This window comes from Mytilus edulis, chromosome 2 (assembly GCF_963676685.1).
Source record: "Mytilus edulis chromosome 2, xbMytEdul2.2, whole genome shotgun sequence".
Lineage (NCBI taxonomy): Eukaryota > Metazoa > Mollusca > Bivalvia > Mytilida > Mytilidae > Mytilus > Mytilus edulis.
Window position 1 is genome coordinate 56,714,548 of NC_092345.1, and position 21,976 is coordinate 56,736,523.

Genomic DNA, 21,976 nt, shown 5'->3' on the forward strand with positions numbered 1-21,976 from the left:
TTTCCTGATGAAGGTAAATCCAGAAAAGCATTTTAGACATGCCAATTTATTAGGTGTTCATTCTATTCCGATTTCATAATTATCACATTGGGAGTGCTAGGTCGTGTGATTATAATTATATTGCGTCTGATTAATGTACTCCAACTTTGATTCAACCAATCAAATTTACAGTTTTTTAGTGTTTCAAGCACACATTTTTTACCTCCTAGTAATGAGTGAAGATTTATGATTGAGGTCCCTTATCTTTGCCCATATATTATCCTGAACATACATGTAGACACATTTGAGAATTCTTTTCAACATCATTAATAGTATCTTCAAATTTACATCCAATGTTGGAAACTTTTAAAGCAGTTGTTTATTGTGAATAATTGACAGACAGAGTTCTTCAACTTGATGTAAATTTTTATAGCATTTGAAGGTTAGGTTATCAAGCAGCAACATGTATAAGGTGTGTTTGTCCAGACTAAACTTGAATTTTGAATTATAAATTTCTATTTTACAGCTACAAAAGATCTTGCACAGACCTCATATTTCCTGGCAACAAACAGGTGAGATTTTATTCTGGATATGAATAAACGAAATAAATATGCATTAAAGCTGAAAAATCGTTATTATAATATTAATGCACAGAAATTGGAAAAAATTGTCCCGGGCAAACTATTTTATAGTATGAATGTGGATGTAGATAAATAGTTCTTCAGTAATAATCGGGATGCTCTAAATTATGACTAATATAAATAAAAATTGTATAAGCAAAATTTTTGATTATCAGCCATAAAAATGTCCCATTCACTGGAAGAAAACCAACTGATTTTAAAGACATGTTCATTGCATGGAACGTAGCTAAAAATATACCAGTTGTTCTCATTTTACAATGGCCATAAACACTACATTAAAATGTTGCAAATGAACCACTATGTTAATGATTCCTTTGCATCTATTTCTTTTAATTACACATATTATAAGAAGGTTGATAGTCAATGCACAAAAGTCACATACTTGTATATAACTGTGGATTCATTATTATGATGATGGGGTCATTATTTTCGTAGATATTTGTGGGTTATGGTTTTCCATGAACAATTTAGTTTTTTACACACTTGATTTCAAAATTTGTGAAACCAAGAAATCTAGTACTGTATCCTCAAAAAGTTTGAAGGAAAAAAATAAAAGAATCCACAGTTTTAATGTTTGCTCACCCATGCAAAGAATATTGAATGGTGAAAATAAATTTCAGCCTCCATCTGACCGCCATGTGTCTTCAATATAAGCCTACTATTGTAGCCTGTGTATGTGTTCATCTTGCCTGTAAATGGTCAAAATGGGAGGTGAGTGACATGCTGTTCATTTTAGTGATAAATGTGATGATAAAGGAAAACATCAAAAGTAATGCAGTTAATCAATACACAAAATTACTATGTGTTCATAACATGCTTTACAAAAGCAAGGAACAAGACTTTTGTTTATGTTTTCTTCTATAAATGTCACAATAGGGCTTCACCAGTAAAAGCTTTTACCTTACCTCAAGTTCAAGACAGCCCCTAGCACTCAGTCGGAAACCAGGTTGAAATAGAACAAAAGAATCGAAGCTCTTTGTTAGAGAAGGCGATAAATGTTTACTGTATTGTTTACTATAGTGACAAAAATTTTAAAAGTTAATAGAAACAAACAAAATTGCAATTTTCTTCTCAATTACGAGGTGTTTTATTTTAAAAACACCATTTGCATAAGTTTTCAATTTATCTAGTACATAGTTAAACAGAACAATTAGATATTAAGTCGACGACATGTGTATCTTTCAAGTTGGATGAAGAAAATGCATAACCTCCGATTTTTATGAAAAAATTACCACGGACTGAAAACATATCAATCTATTAGTTCAGTAATTTTTGTGTCTGCCCTTCCATTATGTGACTGAAGAAAAATTCCAAAAAATGGGTAACAATTGTATCGAAAAGAGGAAATCGAGTGCACCTTTTTATGTTAGGGCGTGTTTGAGTTGAGTATTTTGTCTTGATATCGTACAAAGTAAGAATATTTCATACATCGTCTCACTTCAGATTCTATCATTTTTATACGACCGCAAAATTTGAAAAAATTTTCGTCGTATATTGCTATCACGTTGGCGTCGTCGTCTGCGTCGTCGTCGTCGTCCGAATACTTTTAGTTTTCGCACTCTAACTTTAGTAAAAGTGAATGGAAATCTATGAAATTTTAACACAAGGTTTATGACCACAAAAGGAAGGTTGGTATTGATTTTGGGAGTTTTGGTCCCAACATTTTAGGAATTAGGGGCCAAAAAGGGCCCAAATAAGCATTTTCTTGGTTTTCGCACTATGACTTTAGTTTAAGTTAATAGAAATCTATGAAATTTGGACACAAGGTTTATGACCACAAAAGAATGGTTGGGATTGATTTTGGGAGTTTTGGTTTCAACAGTTTAGGAATTAGGGGCCAAAAAGGGTCGAAATAAGCATTATTCTTGGTTTTCGCACAATAACTTTAGTTTAAGTAAATAGAAATCAATGAAATTTAAACACAATGTTAATGACTACAAAAGGAAGGTTGGTATTGATTTTGGAAGTTTAGGTCCCAACAGTTTAGGAATTAGGGGCCAAAAAGGGACCCAAATAAGCATTTTTCTTGGTTTTCGCACCATAACGTTAGTATAAGTAAATAGAAATCTATGAAATTTAAACACAAGTTTTATGACCATAAAAGGAAGGTTGGTATTGATTTTTGGAGTTTTGGTCCCAACAGAATAAGGGGCCCAAAGGGTCCAAATTAAACTTTGTTTGATTTCATCAAAATTGAATAATTGGGGTTCTTTGATATGCCGAATCTAACTGTCATGACTGTGTATGTAGATTCTTAACTTTTGGTCCCGTTTTCAAATTGGTCTACATTAAGGTCCAAAGGGTCCAAAATTAAACTTAGTTTGATTTTGACAAAAAATGAATCAGTGAGGTTCTTTGATATGCTGAATCTAAAAATGTACTTAGATTCTTGATTATTGGCCCAGTTTTCAAGTTGGTCCAAATCGGGGTCCAAAATTAAACTTTGTTTGATGTATAGCAAGTCTTTTCAATTGCACAGTATTGCGCAATGGCAAGAAATATCTAATTGCACAATATTGTGAAATAGCAATTTTTTTTTTAATTAAAGTTATCTTTCTTTGTCCAGAATAGTAAGCAAGAAATATCTAATTGTAAAATATTGTGCAATAGCAAGATTTTTTTTTAATTGGAGTTATCTTTCTTTGTCCAGAATCAACTTAAATCTTTGTTATATACAATATACAATGTATATTCACTTTTTACTACCAACTGATAAATTAAAATAATCTTTACCATTCAGTGATAACAAGCAGTTTTTTTACATCTTAATATTTTATGATGTATTTAAATGAGTAGTTATTGTTGCAAACTCCATTAGAAATTTTAATTGAGATTAGTTTTGGAATAAGGGAAAGGGGGATGTGATTTAAAAAATTGGGTTAAATTTTTCTCATTTGAAATTTCATAAATAAAAAAGAAAATTTCTTCAAACATTTTTTTGAGAGGATTAATATTCAACAGCATAGTGAATTGCTCTAAGAGAAAACAAAAATTTTAAGTTCATTAGAACACATTCATTCTGTGTCAGAAACCTATGCTGTGTCAACTATTTAATCACAATCCAAATTTAGAGCTGAATCCAGCTTGAATGTTGTGTCTATACTTGCCCAAACCGTTCAGGGTTCAACCTCTGCGGTCATATAAAGCTACGCCCTGCGGAGCATCTGGTTATATATTAAAGCTACAGGTTGACTTTATAACACAAAAAAATCACAGTACTAAAAGATGAAATATATGGGTCAAGTGAAATACCTATCTTATGAGTCACAAAAACAGAGAAGGTGTGTTCGAATAGCTATTTTTTTACTGAAAGTACTTGACGACAGTCTTTCAAGTTGGATGATGAAAATGCATATCTTCGAAAAATTCTAATTTTTTGTGTGTGATTACTAGGGTTTATAGTCTTCATACACTAAAAATATCTAGTCTGCCCTTCCACGAAATATTTAATTAGAATTTTTTTAAATGTTTATGAATTTTCGAAAATTCCACCTGACAACCTATCAGACAATAGTTTTAAGTTGAATCAATGCAGACAAGATTATTAACTGATGCTCATTAGCTAGTTGATACATTTGTCTTTTAAAATACAACTGACATATAAGGATCGTAATGGTGCAATGTGGATAAATTTATCGGTTTCCAAGAGCAATATTGGTAGCGCGTCATCCCTACAATGGCTTCCATTTCTACGATTGTGAAAATGAACTGGCGTAATGGGGAGATAATTTTGACGAAGTAGACTCCTGACTGCACTGGTTTGATAGGAATTCATTGCCAGATGCTGGTCAGGCCTCATCCACACACATCATATTATCTGCAATGCATCATGGACCTTATAAATAAACATATTGATATGTTTTGCATTGAGGATATTTTCCATTCAAAAGTTTGTTTGAAGAAAATTGATAAAGTTATATTTGATCCCAAGTAGACATGGTCAATGTTTTAACCATGAAGATGAGATACCTATAACATCAATGAACCAGATGATTAATTCCCATATTTCAAAGTGCTAGTAGTTACAAATAAAATTATAACAGTTGTAGATCAAGTAGGAAATAGTAGACAGTTGGTCATTGTGATAAAGGTTTGATTGATTGAATAATTAGATATAGGAAGATGTGGTATGAGTGCCAATGAGTCAACTCTTCATCCAAGTCACAATTTATAAAAGTTGTAGTTCAAGGTAAGGTCTTCAACACGGAGCCTTGGCTTACACCAAATGGTAAGTTATATTGGGCCCCAAAAAATTACTTGTGTAAAACCATTCAAACGGGAAAACTAACTGTCTAATCTATATACAAAACGAGAAACCAGAAACACTTATGAACCACATTAACAAATGACAACTACTGAACATCAGATTCCTGACTTAGGACAGGTGCAAACATTGTCATCTGGGCCAGCTTAGTTAAAGCAGGCCTATATGAAATTATTCCCTAGATTGAAACAAAATGATAATTAATATATGTGCACAGTTATTATGGATAAATACTATGTTATGTATAAAAATATGTATTTGCAGTTTATACAAGTATATTCATCGTTATAATTCTTTCATGCTATATACAAAATACATTGATTTTATTATTCACAGATTCCAAGTTCATATGAGGGTAAAGAATGGTTCTGGTACAGTGATCCATCAGTGACAACTGAATTATTGGAAGGTGTGTAAGATACACCACATTAAATCTGTTGTCTAAATCTTTTTTGATTTATACATAAGTAAAGTAGTATCTTTATAGGTAAGTTACAGGTCAGTGTCGTAAATTGCAGTTGCAATTAAGTTGTGAAAATTTTTCACTAAATTGGGAGTTCCATATTTGTACAGAAAGCCTAGATTTGTTTCTATTGAGTGGATGTATTTGTTGTGATAAAGTATTCAATCACTGTAAACTAAGGATTTATACAGGTGTTAGATCAAACACGTCTTTCAAAATAGTTTTTGTTTGCATAGGCTGAAAATCTTGAGTAAAAACAGCTGTGGGTTAGTTGTCCGTGATACAAATAACCAATGACACAAAAAAGCCCAAAAGAAATTGTTATGGTTATGTATCTACATTGGAGAAGGATGGTCATTCTGAGGTTTTTATTTTTTAGCCTGAAAATGGCTTGGTCACAAACAAGGCTTCCAAAAAACATTTGAGCCAGCCGGACATTTTAAATCTGATCCCGATTTTAATCCCTTAAGACTTAGTCACAAAGGCAATTATGGTAATCAGATGGTCATTCCAATGATAATGACATTAGATTAAAAAACGATTTTAAACTTTACTTTGATATGAATTTGATGTTTGGATGTAAACTGTTAAATTGGCAGTGCATCACTCAAAGTGTGCTCATCAGCGTGCTCATATCTGCCATAGACTCTTTATTTGTGCAAAATGACATGTCAAAAACTTTATTTTCGTTTTTAAAATCACGTTTTTCTAAAACCGGATGTTGACTTGACAATGGTAAAACATGGACCATAAACGGATACGTAAAATCCGTGTACGTTTACAAAGCATGACTGAGTAAAGAAGCTCTTTCCACGTTATTTCTTCAACAAAATACTTGAAATGAACGTTTAGATACATGTATCCATGATAATTTTAGCATTTTGAAGAAATAAAGGATGCATAATTAAATTTCCCACATTTGCACATGCGCACACGTGTTCTAGTTCATTCAACGTAGTTCTGACGATTTTTCATTTAAACCTTTTAAAATTTTTCATCAAATCATGTAGATAAACTAATTTCTTATAATTTTAATCTTTTGTGCTAAATCAATGAGCTACAAACCGCTGAAATGTAAGAAAATAATTGTGAATAGACCGATCAATTTATACGATGTCCGGTACTGAACATAGTTCACCTGTCAGCTGAACAGGTAGATATGATATCACCTGTCCAACAACTAATTAGCCTTGATTAAAATAGAAAGTATTGAAGTAGGGGTTGTTTAGATAGTAATTAATCATCATGTCACTTTTATGACCTGAAATGTGTGGATGTTAAAGCCAAAAATTATGTTGGGTCAAAAAGATCGTGAATTATGTTAAAATGACCGAAAAAGCCTTGAAAACTAAAATGTATATGACCGTTTCATGCTTTACCCAGCCGGACTTTTACCGGACATTATACAAATGTCCGGAATATATGACCGTTTTGGAAGCCTTGCTTGGTCAGTCTATGATTTTATTTTTATTACAACGCAAGGTAGTGATTTTGATGTGTAAATGATAATTAAATGAGAATGGGTATGAAATGTGTATATGGTATATAATCAGAATGTGGGAAACCAATTTGAATTTATTTCAGTTTATGACAATTGTAAAGATATTGATTGACATGGTTTTTCGGTCTGTGTGTCCCTTCGTTCGTTTGTCTATCTGTCCCGCTTCAGGTTCAATTTTTTGGTTACAGTAGTTTTTGATGAAGTTGAAGTCTATTCAACTTGAAACTTGAACACATGATCCTTATGATCTGATCTTTCTAATTTTAATGCCAAACTAGAGTTATGACCCGAATTTCATGGTCTACTGAACATAAAAAAAATGCTAGTGCTTGTAGGGCATCCTTGTACTATAGACTTATTCTTGTTCATCTTAAAGTTCATCAACTAAAACGCACAGAAAAAGCAGAACACAATGTTTTGTAATCTGACAAATTCCTACAAGACAGTAAATTGTGTTAAATAAAAAAGAGTTGTACCAAGCAAATAAGAATCTGATTTTGAAAATTCAGAAGTCTACAAGAACTTTTTGTTCATACAACCAGAACTAAAACATTTGTGTAAGGAGGAAACTTTTTCTGCACCTTATTTTGAAATGTTTTCATTTATACTTTTCAAGTTAAAGTTACTAAAAGATGGGATTTTTTTTAATAAAAAAGTGGTTTCAGGGTGCTGAATCAAGTACTACATACATGTATGCCAATGTCATATATAATAAGAGAAAAATCCCTATTGATCGTTGAAGTCTCTCGAGTCTAAAAAAAGATTTGTGCAAGGAATAGAGGCAATGTCCAAAATCATATATCTTGTAATGTAAAAAAAAAACCAACCAAACTATGCCATAAGTTGACTTTAAGCTTTTCTCCTTTATTTTGAGGATGTTGGGTATGTGTGCTTGCTCACTAGTTTCTAGAATTTGTTAAGCTGGATCACAATTTATGAATTACTGGTTTGAAATGGTTTATAAAAGGCTATATATAACAACCTGTAATCACTCGGATATGAATTATCTAAAGGAAGATACCTATTTTAAGGTATCACAACACTTAGAAAATGAAGATAAAAAAATCAACAAATACAGAATAAAATGGAAATAATAGAATTCTACTATAGGAACTGTGTTTAAGAAAAACTTTCTGGCATATGACAAAGCTTCCACTTGTTTTAATTATACTATAGTGCCAGGTGTAAAATTGTTAGGATAGGTCTATTCCTTTAATTTTGTAGTTATACATTATAGAAAAACTGGGCTTTGTATTTGGGTTTGTTGTAAGTACTAGTTTCAGTGTTTTAAAATTGTTCATGATGTGAGGATAGGGGACTTTCAAATTATGGGTAATTGCATTTTCCTTAAAAAGATTACAGAATTATAATTACATGTAATGACAAATTTTAATTTCTGGTGTTTGGAATCTAATTTTGACAAATTACCTCCCATGCCCCAATTCCTGAAAGTACCTTAAAATTACAAATGAAGTGATGCCAATTTATTACTGTGCCCAGTTGTTAGGTTGGAATTTTGTATCTCAGAAAATGTATTTTAATAATGGATTAATTATGTGCATGTGACAAGTTTCATATGAATTCAACGTCAGTTTCAGACTTATTGACCTTGTTATTATTTAAATATTGTCATGACTGTCAACCCATGTTCCACAATGGCCTACTTGCTTTCTCAACTAACTATTGATTTTAGCATTGTTCCCATTTTCACCGGATCTGCGATACCTAATTGACAATTGCTTGTTTGATACAAAAATTTCCAACATCTATTTCTGCAAAAAGAATTCAAATTTTAAATGTAAGACAAGAAACATGTAGTAAATCCTATTTTCTTTACTTCTGCTGGTTCTGTAAAACAAATGAAAATTTTCTGCTATAATTGAGACACTTTTATTGAAAAAATGCTTATTTTAGTTAAATGAGTGTATAGTAAAAAAATATGTTATTTTTAAAGAGGCAAACAAAAGTTGTGGTCTGTGAAGGGTTTTCTTGGAAATAACTTATTAAAGTGTGAATCTGATTTACAATTAAAATTAATGCTCCTACTTGGAAGTACATTTGTATAAGTACTGGATTGCTGCAGTGGAGAGAATTGGTGAGAAGAAAAATAGAAAACCATGCATTGACAAACATTTTCAGTATTAAAATTGAGTTTGATAATGATTATGTTAGAAAACAAAATACAATTACAATGTAGTAAATTTTTGTATTTATGTAAACAGAGTATCTATACCATTAAACGAGAAGACCTCATTTTGTTTGTCGCTTTTCTTCTTTCCACAATAAATTAATCATCATGCTTTTGTGTCCTATATGTACAGTGCATAGTCGCATTTGTCATCCATTCATATGATTATTCAGATTGAGTTATTTTGGGAGAAAAACGAGAAAAAAGGCGTCTGGATATTGTTCTGTCATTGGACGAAATTTTAAGTCAAGATTAGACTTCCGGTTTGCTGGTTTGTTCTGTATACTTTGAACATACATATACTACGAATAAAGTGTATTTTCTATCTGCTATCATTTTCAGGTTTACTATCCACGGCGGTCACAGAGTTTATTAAATAGAGAGGGTCTGTTTAATATTACAATGACCGCCGTCGATCGATTAGTTAACTGAGAATCAATAGTGAAAGTAAAAAGTAAATACACTTTATTTATAGTAATGCATGTTCATAATATACAGATAAGCACTAAAATTATTCATGTGTAATAAAATTAATAGAAAACAAAAAATTGGGAATTTTGAAAATAAAGGAGGAGGGATAAAATAAAAACATTTTCCTGTCCATAAGTACCTATGACTTTTGATACCTTTCCTGAATTTCTCCAGTCATTAAGTAGTTTACAAAAATTCCAGCCACAACTCTTTACATACTTTCATACTCGCTTTGAATGCCCGCGATTTTGCAGGTGTGTTCTAGTTGTCTCTAAATCAGCAGGGATTTGAAATCACTAATCTGACTCTTTAATGAGATTTATTGTTGCTCTCTAAAAAAGGGAGATAATAAACTTCAAATTACAATTTTTGTCGAGCCTGCAACTTTTGTTGCAGAAAGCTCGACATAGGGATAGTGATCCGGCGGCGGCGGCGGCGGTGTTAGCTCACTTCTTAAAAGCTTTATATTTTAGAAGGTGGAAGACCTGGATGCTTCATACTTTGTATATAGATGCTTCATGTTACGAAGTTTCCGTCAGTCACATGTCCAATGTCCTTGACCTCATTTTCATGGTTCATTGACAACTTGAAAAAAAAGTTCAAATTTTTTGTAATGTTGAATTCTCTCTTATTATAAGTAATAGGATAATTATATTTAATATGTGCGTACCTTGCAAGGTCCTCATGTCTGTCAGACAGTTTTCACTTGACCTCGACCTCATTTCATGGATCAGTGAACAAGGTTCAGTTTTGGTGGTCAAGTCCATATCTCAGATACTATAAGCAATAGGGCTAGTATATTCGGTGTATGGAAGGACTGTAAGGTGTACATGTCCAACTGGCAGGTGTCATCTGACCTTGACCTCATTTTCATGGTTCAGTGGTTATGGTTAAATTTTTGTGTTTTGGTCTATTTTTCTCATACTATATGCAATAGGTCTACTATATTTGTTGTATGGAATGATTGTAAGGTGTACATGTCTAGCGGGCAGATGTCATGTGACCTTGACCTCATTTTCATGGTTCAGTGGTCAAAGTTAAGTTTTTGAGTTTCAGTCTTTTTATCTAATACTGTATGCCATAGGTCAACTATATTTGGTGTATGGAAATATTTTATGATCTTTATGTCAGTTGCACAGGTTTTATTTGACCCTGACCTCATTTTCATGGTTCATTGCACAGTGTTAAGTTTTTGTGTTTTGATCTATTTTTCTTAAACTATAAGTAATGGGTCAACTATATATGTTGTATAGAAGCATTGTTAGCTGTACATGTCTGCCTGGCATGGTTCATCTGACCTTGACCTCATTTTCAAGGTTCATTGGTCTTTGTTTAGTTATCTTGGTTAATGTTAAGTTTATGTGACAGTTGTAATAAAGCTTAGCTTTATACTTAGGACTATCAACATAATATCAATGATTAGTATAGAAGGCGAGACATTTCAGTGTGTGCACTCTTGTTAGTAAAATTCATGATTCTGATTTTGAGTTTATGAAAAGGGTTACAGGAAATACATTTCCGGCCAATATATGTATCAACAATTATTTTTTTTAACAGTAACACTTTTACAATTTAGTTTTAAAAACTATCTAAAAATTAAGCAGTTTTCTTTCATCTTTTAATATATACATATATGCAGATTGCTTAACACATGTTTTAAAGTGATGTTTCTCTTTTCAGAACTGACTCAAGAATTTCTGAACATTCTAGACCAATGTCCAAGCAAATTAAAGAAAAAGATACTCATGTGGAGGGTAGGTTTTCTAAGAGTTAATAATTGATTTAAAAATGAGAAAGCAAACAATAATTAATACATGATATAAGGTTTTTCCAGGAGCAGAGGTAAGGAGATAGAGATTTGGACAGCTGCATAATACACTTAATATTTCTTTATAAAATGGTTTGGTTATAGGTAAAAAAAAAAAACTGTTTCATCATTACACTTTTTCACTTAATATAATATGATCTATATTTCACACTTGAAAAACTGGGTTAAGATTTTCTGAGGATGATATATCTGTAATAAACATAGACCTCTCTATAGTACAGCTCAGATCAGCAGCAATAAGAACCACCAGTATCAACTTCACTTCCGACATCACAGTGTTGAATAAGGAGTGGTGGTTCATTGAATCATCTTAATACTCTAAAGCAACATGTTAATAAGTTAACCAAAACAGACATTTATTGAGGGACTCGCAAGATATTTTTTTTATTATACTGTGCATGCTTCATAACAACAACCTTTCACTAGCAAAGCACATATTTCAAGTTAATCATGTAGTCTAGTTATTTCTTCTGGGGTGAAATTATGTTTTTTTTTTTTTTTTATTGTAATACTGTAAATAACTTTATAATTACAGTCTGGAAAAGAAAGAGAAAAGTTAATGGACGATGCAGATTTAAATCTACCACCAGAAAAAAAGGTGAAATTGGAAACTTCTACATCGGGTTCAACTTCATCTTCAAAATCTCATCCGTCATCTCACCATCACACATCAACAAACCATGATCGGAAAAGTGATCATCACAAATCATCAACAGAACAACATGCGACCAAATCTGTATCAGGGGAAAACACAAATAAAAATGCTATTGATAGCAAACCAAAAAGTCTTTCAGCAACAGTAGTCCCAACTTTAAAGGCAGAACCTCAAACTGAAGTCAAAAGTGAGCCAGAAGAGCCCACTCCGACAGCACAGTCTGCTGCAGCCTCAACAACAATTACAACTTTTAAAGAGTATAAAGAAAGAAAAGAAAAAGAGAGATTATTAGCAATGAACAAACCTAATGACCAAACCACTAATGTTAAACATGATAAAGTGGAAACCAAAGAAATTAAACAAGAGGCTGATGTCAAACAAACAAGTCGACATTGGACTGACAATGTACAGAAACAGAATGACAAACCTCAGGATAGTCAAAAGAATAGTGATAGACATGAAGTAAAACATACTGTTGATGTACAAAAAAGTGACAAACATGTGTCAGACTCTCATAAATTGGAGGAAAAACACAAACATAGAGAAAAACATACCCTTGATGTGCAAAAACATAGTGACAAACATACTCCTGATGGTGAGAAACATCGTAAATCACATAAACATGAGAGAAATAAGCATGGTGATAGACATTCTCATTCAAAACATGCTGATAATAAACATGTATCAGATAGTGAATCAAGCAAACATATTGTGAATCACGATAATGCTTCATCCTCTCATGTATCTAGCAATGAGATTGGTAAAATTAGAATAAAAACTGATACTGGAGCAGTACCGCAGGTCAATGAGATTGGTAAAATTCGAATTAAAACTGATCCAGGAGGATCACCTTTAGTTGTTAAACAAGAAGCTGAGATAGTTCCTGGATCAGAAACAAAAATTAGAATTAAGACAGAACCTGGCATATCACCTAGATTAAAAGTAGAGTCAAGTTTATCACCTCATGTCAGAACAGAAACTGGTATTTCTCCAACAGTTTCTCGAGATGCTGCTTCTCCCTTGAAAATGAAAATTAAAAATATATCAAAGGAGCATCACAAAAGTACTCATCAGTCTGAACAGAAAGTGCCAAGTTTGAAAATTTCTTCAAAGATGCTGACAGAATCTCGGCATAGTGAACATAAATCTCACAGTGAACACAAGTCTCATAAATCAAAACATTCAGACAAAGAACATCGAAAAAGCCACACAGGGGCCAATGGGAAACCTGAACTTAAACTTCATATTAGTATGTCTGCTATAAATAAACACAAAAGTGAGTCTGAATCCAAAAAACATCATAAATCAAGTCATTCGGATAGAGGTTCTAGTGATGAAAAAAGCTCAGGAAAATCAGGACATTCACACAAAAGTGGGAAAGAATCCTCACATAGTTCAGGCAATCGCAAAAGACAAATGAGCCCCAATACTGAAGCTAGTTCCCAAAGCAAGACTAAAATTTCTAAAGTAGATTCAAAAGGATTGACTCGTTCATCTTCCAGCTATTCTAATGTTAGTATGGAAATGTCTGATTCAGCTTCAGTTGATGGTAGTGTCAATGGTGATAAAAAAGGGGTGGCTCAAAAGGAAGTGCTAGACCAAATACAAGCTATGAACCAAGTTATAGATTTGATCAAATCGACCAATCCTAATCTAGCTAATAGTGTGCCTGGCACGCCAACAACACCAACATTTCCTCAACCACCACTTCCTCCTTTATCAACACAGCCGCCACCACCTCCGCCACCGCCACCAGATGTTCCACCACCACCACCGCCACCATTTCAACAAACACAATTATATCAAACATATGCTTCAGCACAACCGTATGGTAACCAGTATATACAGCCTCAATATGGATATCAGCAGTCTCTGTTTGATTTTGACTTTCTGTCAGATGAAGCCATGCCTCCACTGCCATCAGACCAACCTACCCGTCCCCCAACTCCTCCCTTAGGGCCTCCACACTTTTGATCATAGTTTAATTTAGGTATTTTGTTAATTTGTACTTATTTGAATATTTCAGGCATTATATCAAGTGCTAATTTTATTTATTTCATATCATAATTGTTAAACTTTGAGAAAGACTATTATAGCTCCTCTGATATATTTTTTTCAGGTGTGTATGGAAGTGAGTATGTGAGGTGTGATTTGATGGTCTTAAGATATTATCACCATTTTGCTGTATTGTCTGAGACAGTTTATAATGTTAGTAGTTAATTTTGAGGATATATAGAATGCAGGTCATCTTGATTAATTGAAAGCAATTATGTTGGAAGTATGATTGCTGTTTGCCAGTTGCTGATTATTAACAACTTTTTTCCATTCAATATCAGATGTAAAATCTATTTGCAAAGAAGTTTCTCAGTTTAAAAGCAACAATCTCATTCATGGTTTTCATGGTCCTCAATCAGATCTTGCAACTTTGTATTCACCCTACTACCACAAACAAGATGTGGCTTGATTTCTAATTTCTCTTCTAGCAATAATTTTCTAGAGTTATACCCCTTGAATTATATGAAAAAAATAAAACACAAATATTACATATAGCATTTATCGGACTCCATAAACCAGACTCTTAAACAAGTAATACTATCATTCCCTATCAGAGAATAACCAGCAGAGCAGTTCAATATTCTTATGTTTCCAACAAATTTATCGAACTCCATTAGCCGGATAATAAACAAGTTATACTGCCATTCCTTATTAGAGAATAACCCGCAGAGCAGTTAAATTTTTCTGTTTCCAACAAATTTCTCATCTGTGTTAACAGTCATGTTCCAGTTGTTAGCAAAGGTTCTGGTTAATGGGTCTTCTTTAAAGCTCAAGTTTGTTTTATAGTTTCACCTTAAAACTTTTCAAAGTTACTACCTACAATTGTATATGGGTAAGGTATAGTTCAATTTCCACTGTTGCCAAAATCATTTTTACAAGTTGTGCCCCTTGAATTATTTCACAGTTTGCTTTGATGTGACAATTTATATCTCAGAAACGTTACCATGAAATGCAGGTCATTCTTGACTGTCTCTGTTGCTGCAATTACCATTCATCGAGGATGTCTTGTAGAAACCAAAACACTTTCTGCATTCTATTCATTAAATAATTGTAGACTCTTGGGAAAATGCTAGAATTCTTTTTATGGTAAGTAAAGCAAATGAAATGATTTATCTCGACAAAAGTAAAAATTTATTTTAAATAAAAATGCCTTTTAAATTTGCAAAGAATATATTACTACTCCTAGTTTTGAGAAATTTCTGAATGAATAAAACAATGCTGATACACAACTGTCAGATGTACTTTATTTTGGTCTAATAAATGGGAAATTTGGTATTGGTTGTGTGCTTGAATAATTTTGTCTATCATATATAGACTACTCGTAAATCTAAATTTGAAAAAAAAAATGGTAAAAACTAGATCAATAATGCTGAAACGTCAATGGGGGTTGGTAAAAATGATTTTGTTTTTATCATTATAGACTTTGTAAATCTAAATTTTAAAAAAATGGTAAAAACTAGATCAATAATGCTGAAAAGTCCATGATTGGTAATGGTTTCTGGTATAGTGCATATGGAGGGGTGTCTTGATTGATTTACTTTATTTCATAGTCCAACAACAATCAGCTGTGATATCGTATTTGTATTCATTTCATTTTGATGTTGGTGTAGTTTGATAAATACACACCTATATTATAGCTACATCAGATTATTAATTGGCATTTGAAGCATTTGGGTAATATTTATATTTTTAACCACAACAATACCATTTGTTAGGACTTAACATGAAAATAGAAATTAGAAATTTGATTGCTAGTTTCATAGAATTTGAGAGTTTGTTTATACTTGGCAGAAATATAACATGGAGCTTGATTCTATCACAAAACAACTTGATTCTGATATTTTTCTGCTGAGGATAATTAAATTGGAAGATTTAGAATTCATTAGAATATGAACATTTGAATTTCATCGGGGTAAAATGCTAGTCAGAAGATGATTCTAAAAAGTTTTATATAAAATAGAATTTACAAAAATATTTGCTCAAATACCTGGTACATGAAAACAATCATTAAAAAATAACAATTGACATGGTTAAGGTGAAATTGAATCTGTATTTCATCAAACCCTACATCAATGGCAGCAAACAAATCTATGTATAGTTAACTCCGTAATACCTCAGGTGTTGTAAAAAATCATGATAAGTTTAAAACTTTGGGCACAATATATAACTGTATTGAAAATATATATGATAAAAGTACAAGCTTTTGACCAGGAAGAAAATCTTAAGATGCAAGCTTTTACTTCTGCTTAGTATTAAATTCAAATGGTTTTTTTTATTAATTTTCAGACTTAATTGCTCATATCTTGCAATTAATATACACTGTCAAATATTAGATTGTTTACATTCCTATTTGTTGTCTGGATTCATAAAAGAATCAACTTTCTGTTGATGCTGATTATGAAATGGGTCACTAAATAAAAGTAAATTATTTTGTATCTTGATCTTTTTTAAAAGTCCACCAATTTTAAATAAATTTATTTGGACACCTTCATATGTACAGTAACATTGCTTATTGTGAGATATATTAAAGTAAACAAATTTAACATGTCATTATAAGGGAAAATATTTTATTTGACCCGTCACTTAACATGAGGTAATAAGTAAATAGGGGAAAAAAAACAGTCAAGCTGAAAAGAATTCATTCTTTATGTTTCCCCTAGTGCGCTCATATACTTTACATAATTTAATACATAGAAAGGATGTTATGAGAGATAAAACCAGATTTCGAGCTGCTTTGTAATATAAAGCTTGAAGTGACGAGTGAACCAGAGCAGCTGAAAATTTGGTCTTAATCAAATTTATGTGATTCAAAGGTGAATTGGAAATTCAAATTGACATTGTAGAATTGACTTGCTTATTTTAAACCATTTTCAATAAGAGGCACAAATTCAAGAAAATGTGTATTCATTTGAGTTCACTAAAACATGGATATGTGTAGTGTATACCGTCATTAAAAAATGGATGTATTTTGTAAGAATCATTGAAAAAGGCTCAATGTACATTTTGTATATTGTTCTCATAAATAAATGTGTTGTATTTACTGTCTTTGTCTGCAATTCATATACCATTTATATTAGTTCATGTACATGATAAACAGTATTTATGTAGTTCAACAAAAAAATGTTAAAAAGTATTAAAATCATATTTTTGTTATTCATGATGATAAAAAGAACAAAAAAAAAGTGACAAAATATCAACATTTCTGCATTCTTTAGAGGGCATTTGTAGATTTTATTCTCATCATAACTGCTTATTGTTTTCAAGTTGGATATTTTTTTCTAGTATTTTGATATTTTCTCACTCATAATATTTTGTATAAATATGATGTATGAAATACAATTTGAGTGAATGAAACAATTTTACTGTTTTCATAGTTTTATTTTAGAATTGAAGAAAACAAATTGGGGCTTCACTTTAGTGTGTTTACATGTAAGTGTGAGTGATGTGTTGATACTGTTGAAACACATCACTGCTCGAGCTCCCCAGTATGAATCGTACACGTTTTAGTGTTCACATGCTTAATTGCTACTCAAAATAAAGAAACTGAGATGCATGCAATCTTGTAAACACTAAACATAGTGCAGAGAAAACAGAAGACATATTTTGTATCAATTTGTTTATGTCATTTTTAATTAATGTACAATTTTTGCTATTTTTTTTTTATGTTCATTTAAAAATGAACCTCAGAAGAGTGGGATTGATTTCGTCATGGTGACAATTATGTTTTTACAGAGCTAGCACATTTGTTCATATTGATGGAAAAATAAAGAAATGAATTTTAATCATTTACCTTATACCAACATGTAAAACAGAATTTGTTCACAATAAATTTATACAAATGTGTGTTTTCTTCATTAACAAGAAGGCTATAATGTGTATACATAAGAGCAGAAAAATTATTCCAATAACGAAAGAAGAAAACACAGAAGTCATTATCAAAAACTTCAAAGAGAGCACAACCAACTAAGGCACACAAAAAACCCTTAACATTAGTTTTTAACGGTGAACAAGAAAGCATGGTGTAATCAAAAAGTAAAATGACATAAATACTCAACTCTGAGGAAAATTCAAAACGGAAAGTCCCTAATCAAATGGCAAAATCAAATAATAAAACACATCAAACAAATGGACAACTGTCATATTCTGGACTTAGTACAGGCATTTTCAAATGTAGAAAATGGAGGATTGAACCTAGTTAAACCTTTTACTTGTCTGACAGTTGCATCAAATTTTATATTGGTAATGACATTGAAACAGAAGCTTTGAATTGTGAACTTCCACAATGGGAAAATATAATCTAGAAAAAGAACCTCTGTAAAGCTTGAGGGAGCATTTAGCAAAGATGTCAGATACCAGTGTAGAAATGTGTATTTTTTATGCCCAATTTATTGGCTTTATGTTTTTCGGTCTGTGCATCTTTTTGTTTGTTTGTTGTTTGGTTTAAGTTTTTGGTCAAAATTGTTTTTGATAAAGTTAGACCAATCAACTTTAAACTTGGCACACATGTTCGATATGATATGACCTATCTAATTTTGATGCTAATAACACAGTCCACTGAACATAGAAAAATGTGTGAGTGGAACATCTGTGTGCTTTGGAAACATTCTTGTTAAAAATTTAAATAATATGAGTTGTGTGATTGCATTTCAGACAACTATTGTCTAAAGACCATAGGACAAGAATTTGTGCAACTATAGGTCAAAGTATGTCCTTCAATAATGAGAAAAATTGATACTGTTAAATTAAGTATTAAAGGCCCAGCAATACACAATCTGAGACAACTTCAAAACTGCTTTCTTTTAAAACAATGCATAGAAAAACAATTAATCAGTGAGCAGCATCATTATAAGCCAATTTTAACAAAGCCTTTAGCAAACCACTGTCGTGTGCAATTCCTAAAGATGTGTATGTAAAGAAGAGTATTTTTACCCTTCCTGAGGAAGGATACAAACAATCTAGGTGGTTAAAAAGCTCAAGATAATAAAATGACAAAAGGATTGAATACCAAAAAGGGGTCTATTTTCCCACAGCCAATAACAAATAAATAGAAATTGCAGATGGAAAATTATCCAGACAATCAAATTCTGCAAACAATTATGAAACTTAATCAAAGATATGTCTATAAATACAACTTAAAAACAAGATGAATGAATGCTAGCTTAAAGTTTGGGAAATGTTCACCCACAGACATACTTAACAAATAACAAACTTGAATTGGCAAAATAAAAAATCATTGCTTATCATGCAGTTATGTTTAAAAAGTTGTCAAAAGTTGCACAATAAGGTCCATTTCTCAGATACTATATGCAGAAGGTCAACTAAATGTCTTATATGAACTGAAAGCCATAAGGTGACCTATAATAGTTGTTAATGTCTGTATCATTTGGTCTCTTGTGGAGAGTTGTCTCATTGGCAATGATACCACATTTTCTTTTTTATAAGGGTTAAATTTTTAACTGATAGGTTTCATCCAACCTAGACCTCATTTCCAAGTTTCATTGGTCAATGTCAAGGGTTTTGTTTTTTTGGTCTTAAATACTGAAAAACAAAAGGTTTACTTTTCATGTAGTTGGTGTATGGAATGATTATAAGGTGTACATGTTGTCTAGCAGGTTTCATCTTACCTTGACCTCATTGGTCAATGTTAAGATTTTGTGTTTTGGTGGTTTTAAATACTGTAATCAGTAACTTACTGTAAGTCAAATATATTTGGTGTATGTAATAACAACAATATTCAATATCTGTCTGGCAGGTATGCAACCTTGACCTCATTTACATGGTTCATAAGTCAAGGTAAAGTTTTTTTCTAACCTGCAACTTCTGTTCCAGCAAACAGACTGACCACTTAAAGGCTTTATATTGCAGAAGGTTAAAGAACTTGATACATCAGACTTTGTATTTAGTTGCCTTATGTTATGAAGTTCTCATTTATCATATGTCCATTGTCCTAGACCTCATTTTTCATGGTTCAGTGACTACTAGAAAAAAGAAGTCAAGTTTTTTTGTAAAGATATTTTCTCTCATATGAGTTATAGGATATCTATATTTAGTATGTGACCACCTTGCAAGGTTCTCACCACCTTGCAAGGTTCTCATGCGTGTCAGACAGTATTCACCTTACCTTGACCAATTTTAAGATTTTGTATTTTGGTTTTTTATGGAGGTAAAGAGGGACGAAAGATACCAGAGGGACAGTCAAACTCATAAATCGAAAATAAACTGACAACACCATGGCTAGAAATGAAAAAAGACAAACAGACAAACTATAGTACACATGACACAACATAGAAAACTAAAGAATAAGCAACACCAATCCCACAAAAACTAGGGGTGATCTCAGGTGCTCCGGAAGGGTAAGCAGATCCTGCTCCACAGGTAGTACCCGTCGTGTTGCTTATGTGATAACAAATCCGGTAAATAGTCTAATTCGGTAGGTCACATTCATGAAAGGGAAGGGGATTGTAGTTACGACATAAGGAACATATCCAATATCATTTGTGAAACAGTTATTCCATAACGGTCAACCAACTCATGATGGCATCCGTAAAATTTACGAAGGGATGATTTCAACTTCACCATTTGGAACTCTTGGTTTAATAGATTTCTTGTGAGCAGCAACCCTCTATTAAGAAAATCATGATAGGAAATGCAAGCACAGGAATATCGTATCAATTGGGAGATATATACTCCGTATGCAGGTGCTGCTGGAATGTTGCTACTTAACAAGAGGCTCTCAAGAGCCTGAATCGCTCACCTTCAATTTTTTTGTTTAAATCATTCATCAATGATTATTTTTGCTTTTCAGTGTGTGCTAAAATATGCCATTCAAACATTCTTTGTATCTGTCATATTTTCTTCACAGGCAAAAATAATGCATTTTACCCCTAGCAACATTGGCTATTTTTCTTGAAGTAAAAGGAAATGAAAGAACATTTAAAATTAATAATAATTAGAGTTATCTCTCTTTTCATATTTTAAGTCGGTGTGTAGAAACCAAAAAAATAACTAAATCTATATAAATTAAGTTAATTATCTCCCTTCAAATATTTCAGACCAAGAATATCTTCCTTTATGCACATTCTCTGGTCATGTACTGGATCTGTGCAAAGTTTAATATTGGTACAGTCATTAAGGAGGAGTTGTGCTCATCTCCCTTGAAAAAAATCTTACCAGAAATATCTTCCTTCATGCACATCTACAGGTTGTGTACAAAAACTGTGTAAAGTTTCATCAATATTGATTAATCTGTTTAGGAGTAGTTGCGCTTACAGACTTGTTGCCATTTATAGCTATATTTAACTAAGTAAAATCAATTATCTCCCTTAAAATAATTCCGACCAGAAATATTTTCCTTCATGCACATCCTCAGGTTGTGTACTACAACTGTGTGAAGTTTCATTAATATTGGTCCATCCATTAAGGAGGAGTTGCGTTTACGAGACATATGGACAGACAGACGGACGGACAGGGTGATTCCTATATACTTCCCCAAAACTTTGTTTTTTGGGGGGTATAAAAACACAAATTAATACAAGTTACCCTAAGGATTGTTAAGTTTTAAGTTAAAGTGAAATTGGTTCAGTAGTTTAAGAGAAAAAGATTTTTTTAAGTTAGCAAACAATGAAAAATTGTGTAAAATTATCATTAAAGGGCAATAACTCCTTAAGGCGTCAACTGGCATTTTTAGTCATTAAACTTATTTGTAGATCTTACTTTGATAAACATTTTTGTTGTTTACAGTTTATCTCTATCTATAATAATATTTAAAATAATAACCAAAAACTGCAAAATTTGCTTAAAATTACCAATTAAGTGGCAACAACCCCACAATGAGTATTGATTTGTCTGAAAATTTCAGGGCTGATAGATCTTGACCTAATAAACACTTAAACTCCTCAACATATTTGCTCTAAATGCTTTAGTTTTTGAAA

At 32.0% G+C, this 21,976-nt stretch overlaps 1 protein-coding gene across 1 annotated transcript in view; it reads left to right on the forward strand.

Moving 5' to 3' along the window:
- LOC139512478 (cyclin-T2-like) overlaps positions 1-17,888 on the forward strand; it is a 22,233-nt gene extending 4,345 nt beyond the window's left edge. Inside the window, exons 6-10 of the mRNA XM_071300108.1 lie at positions 506-551; positions 1,241-1,331; positions 5,221-5,293; positions 11,188-11,261; positions 11,871-17,888. Of these exons, the coding sequence (XP_071156209.1) occupies positions 506-551; positions 1,241-1,331; positions 5,221-5,293; positions 11,188-11,261; positions 11,871-13,964 (2,378 nt within the window). The 3' untranslated portion in view covers positions 13,965-17,888. The remainder of the gene's footprint in view (positions 1-505; positions 552-1,240; positions 1,332-5,220; positions 5,294-11,187; positions 11,262-11,870) is intronic.
- The last annotated feature ends 4,088 nt before the right edge of the window (positions 17,889-21,976 follow it).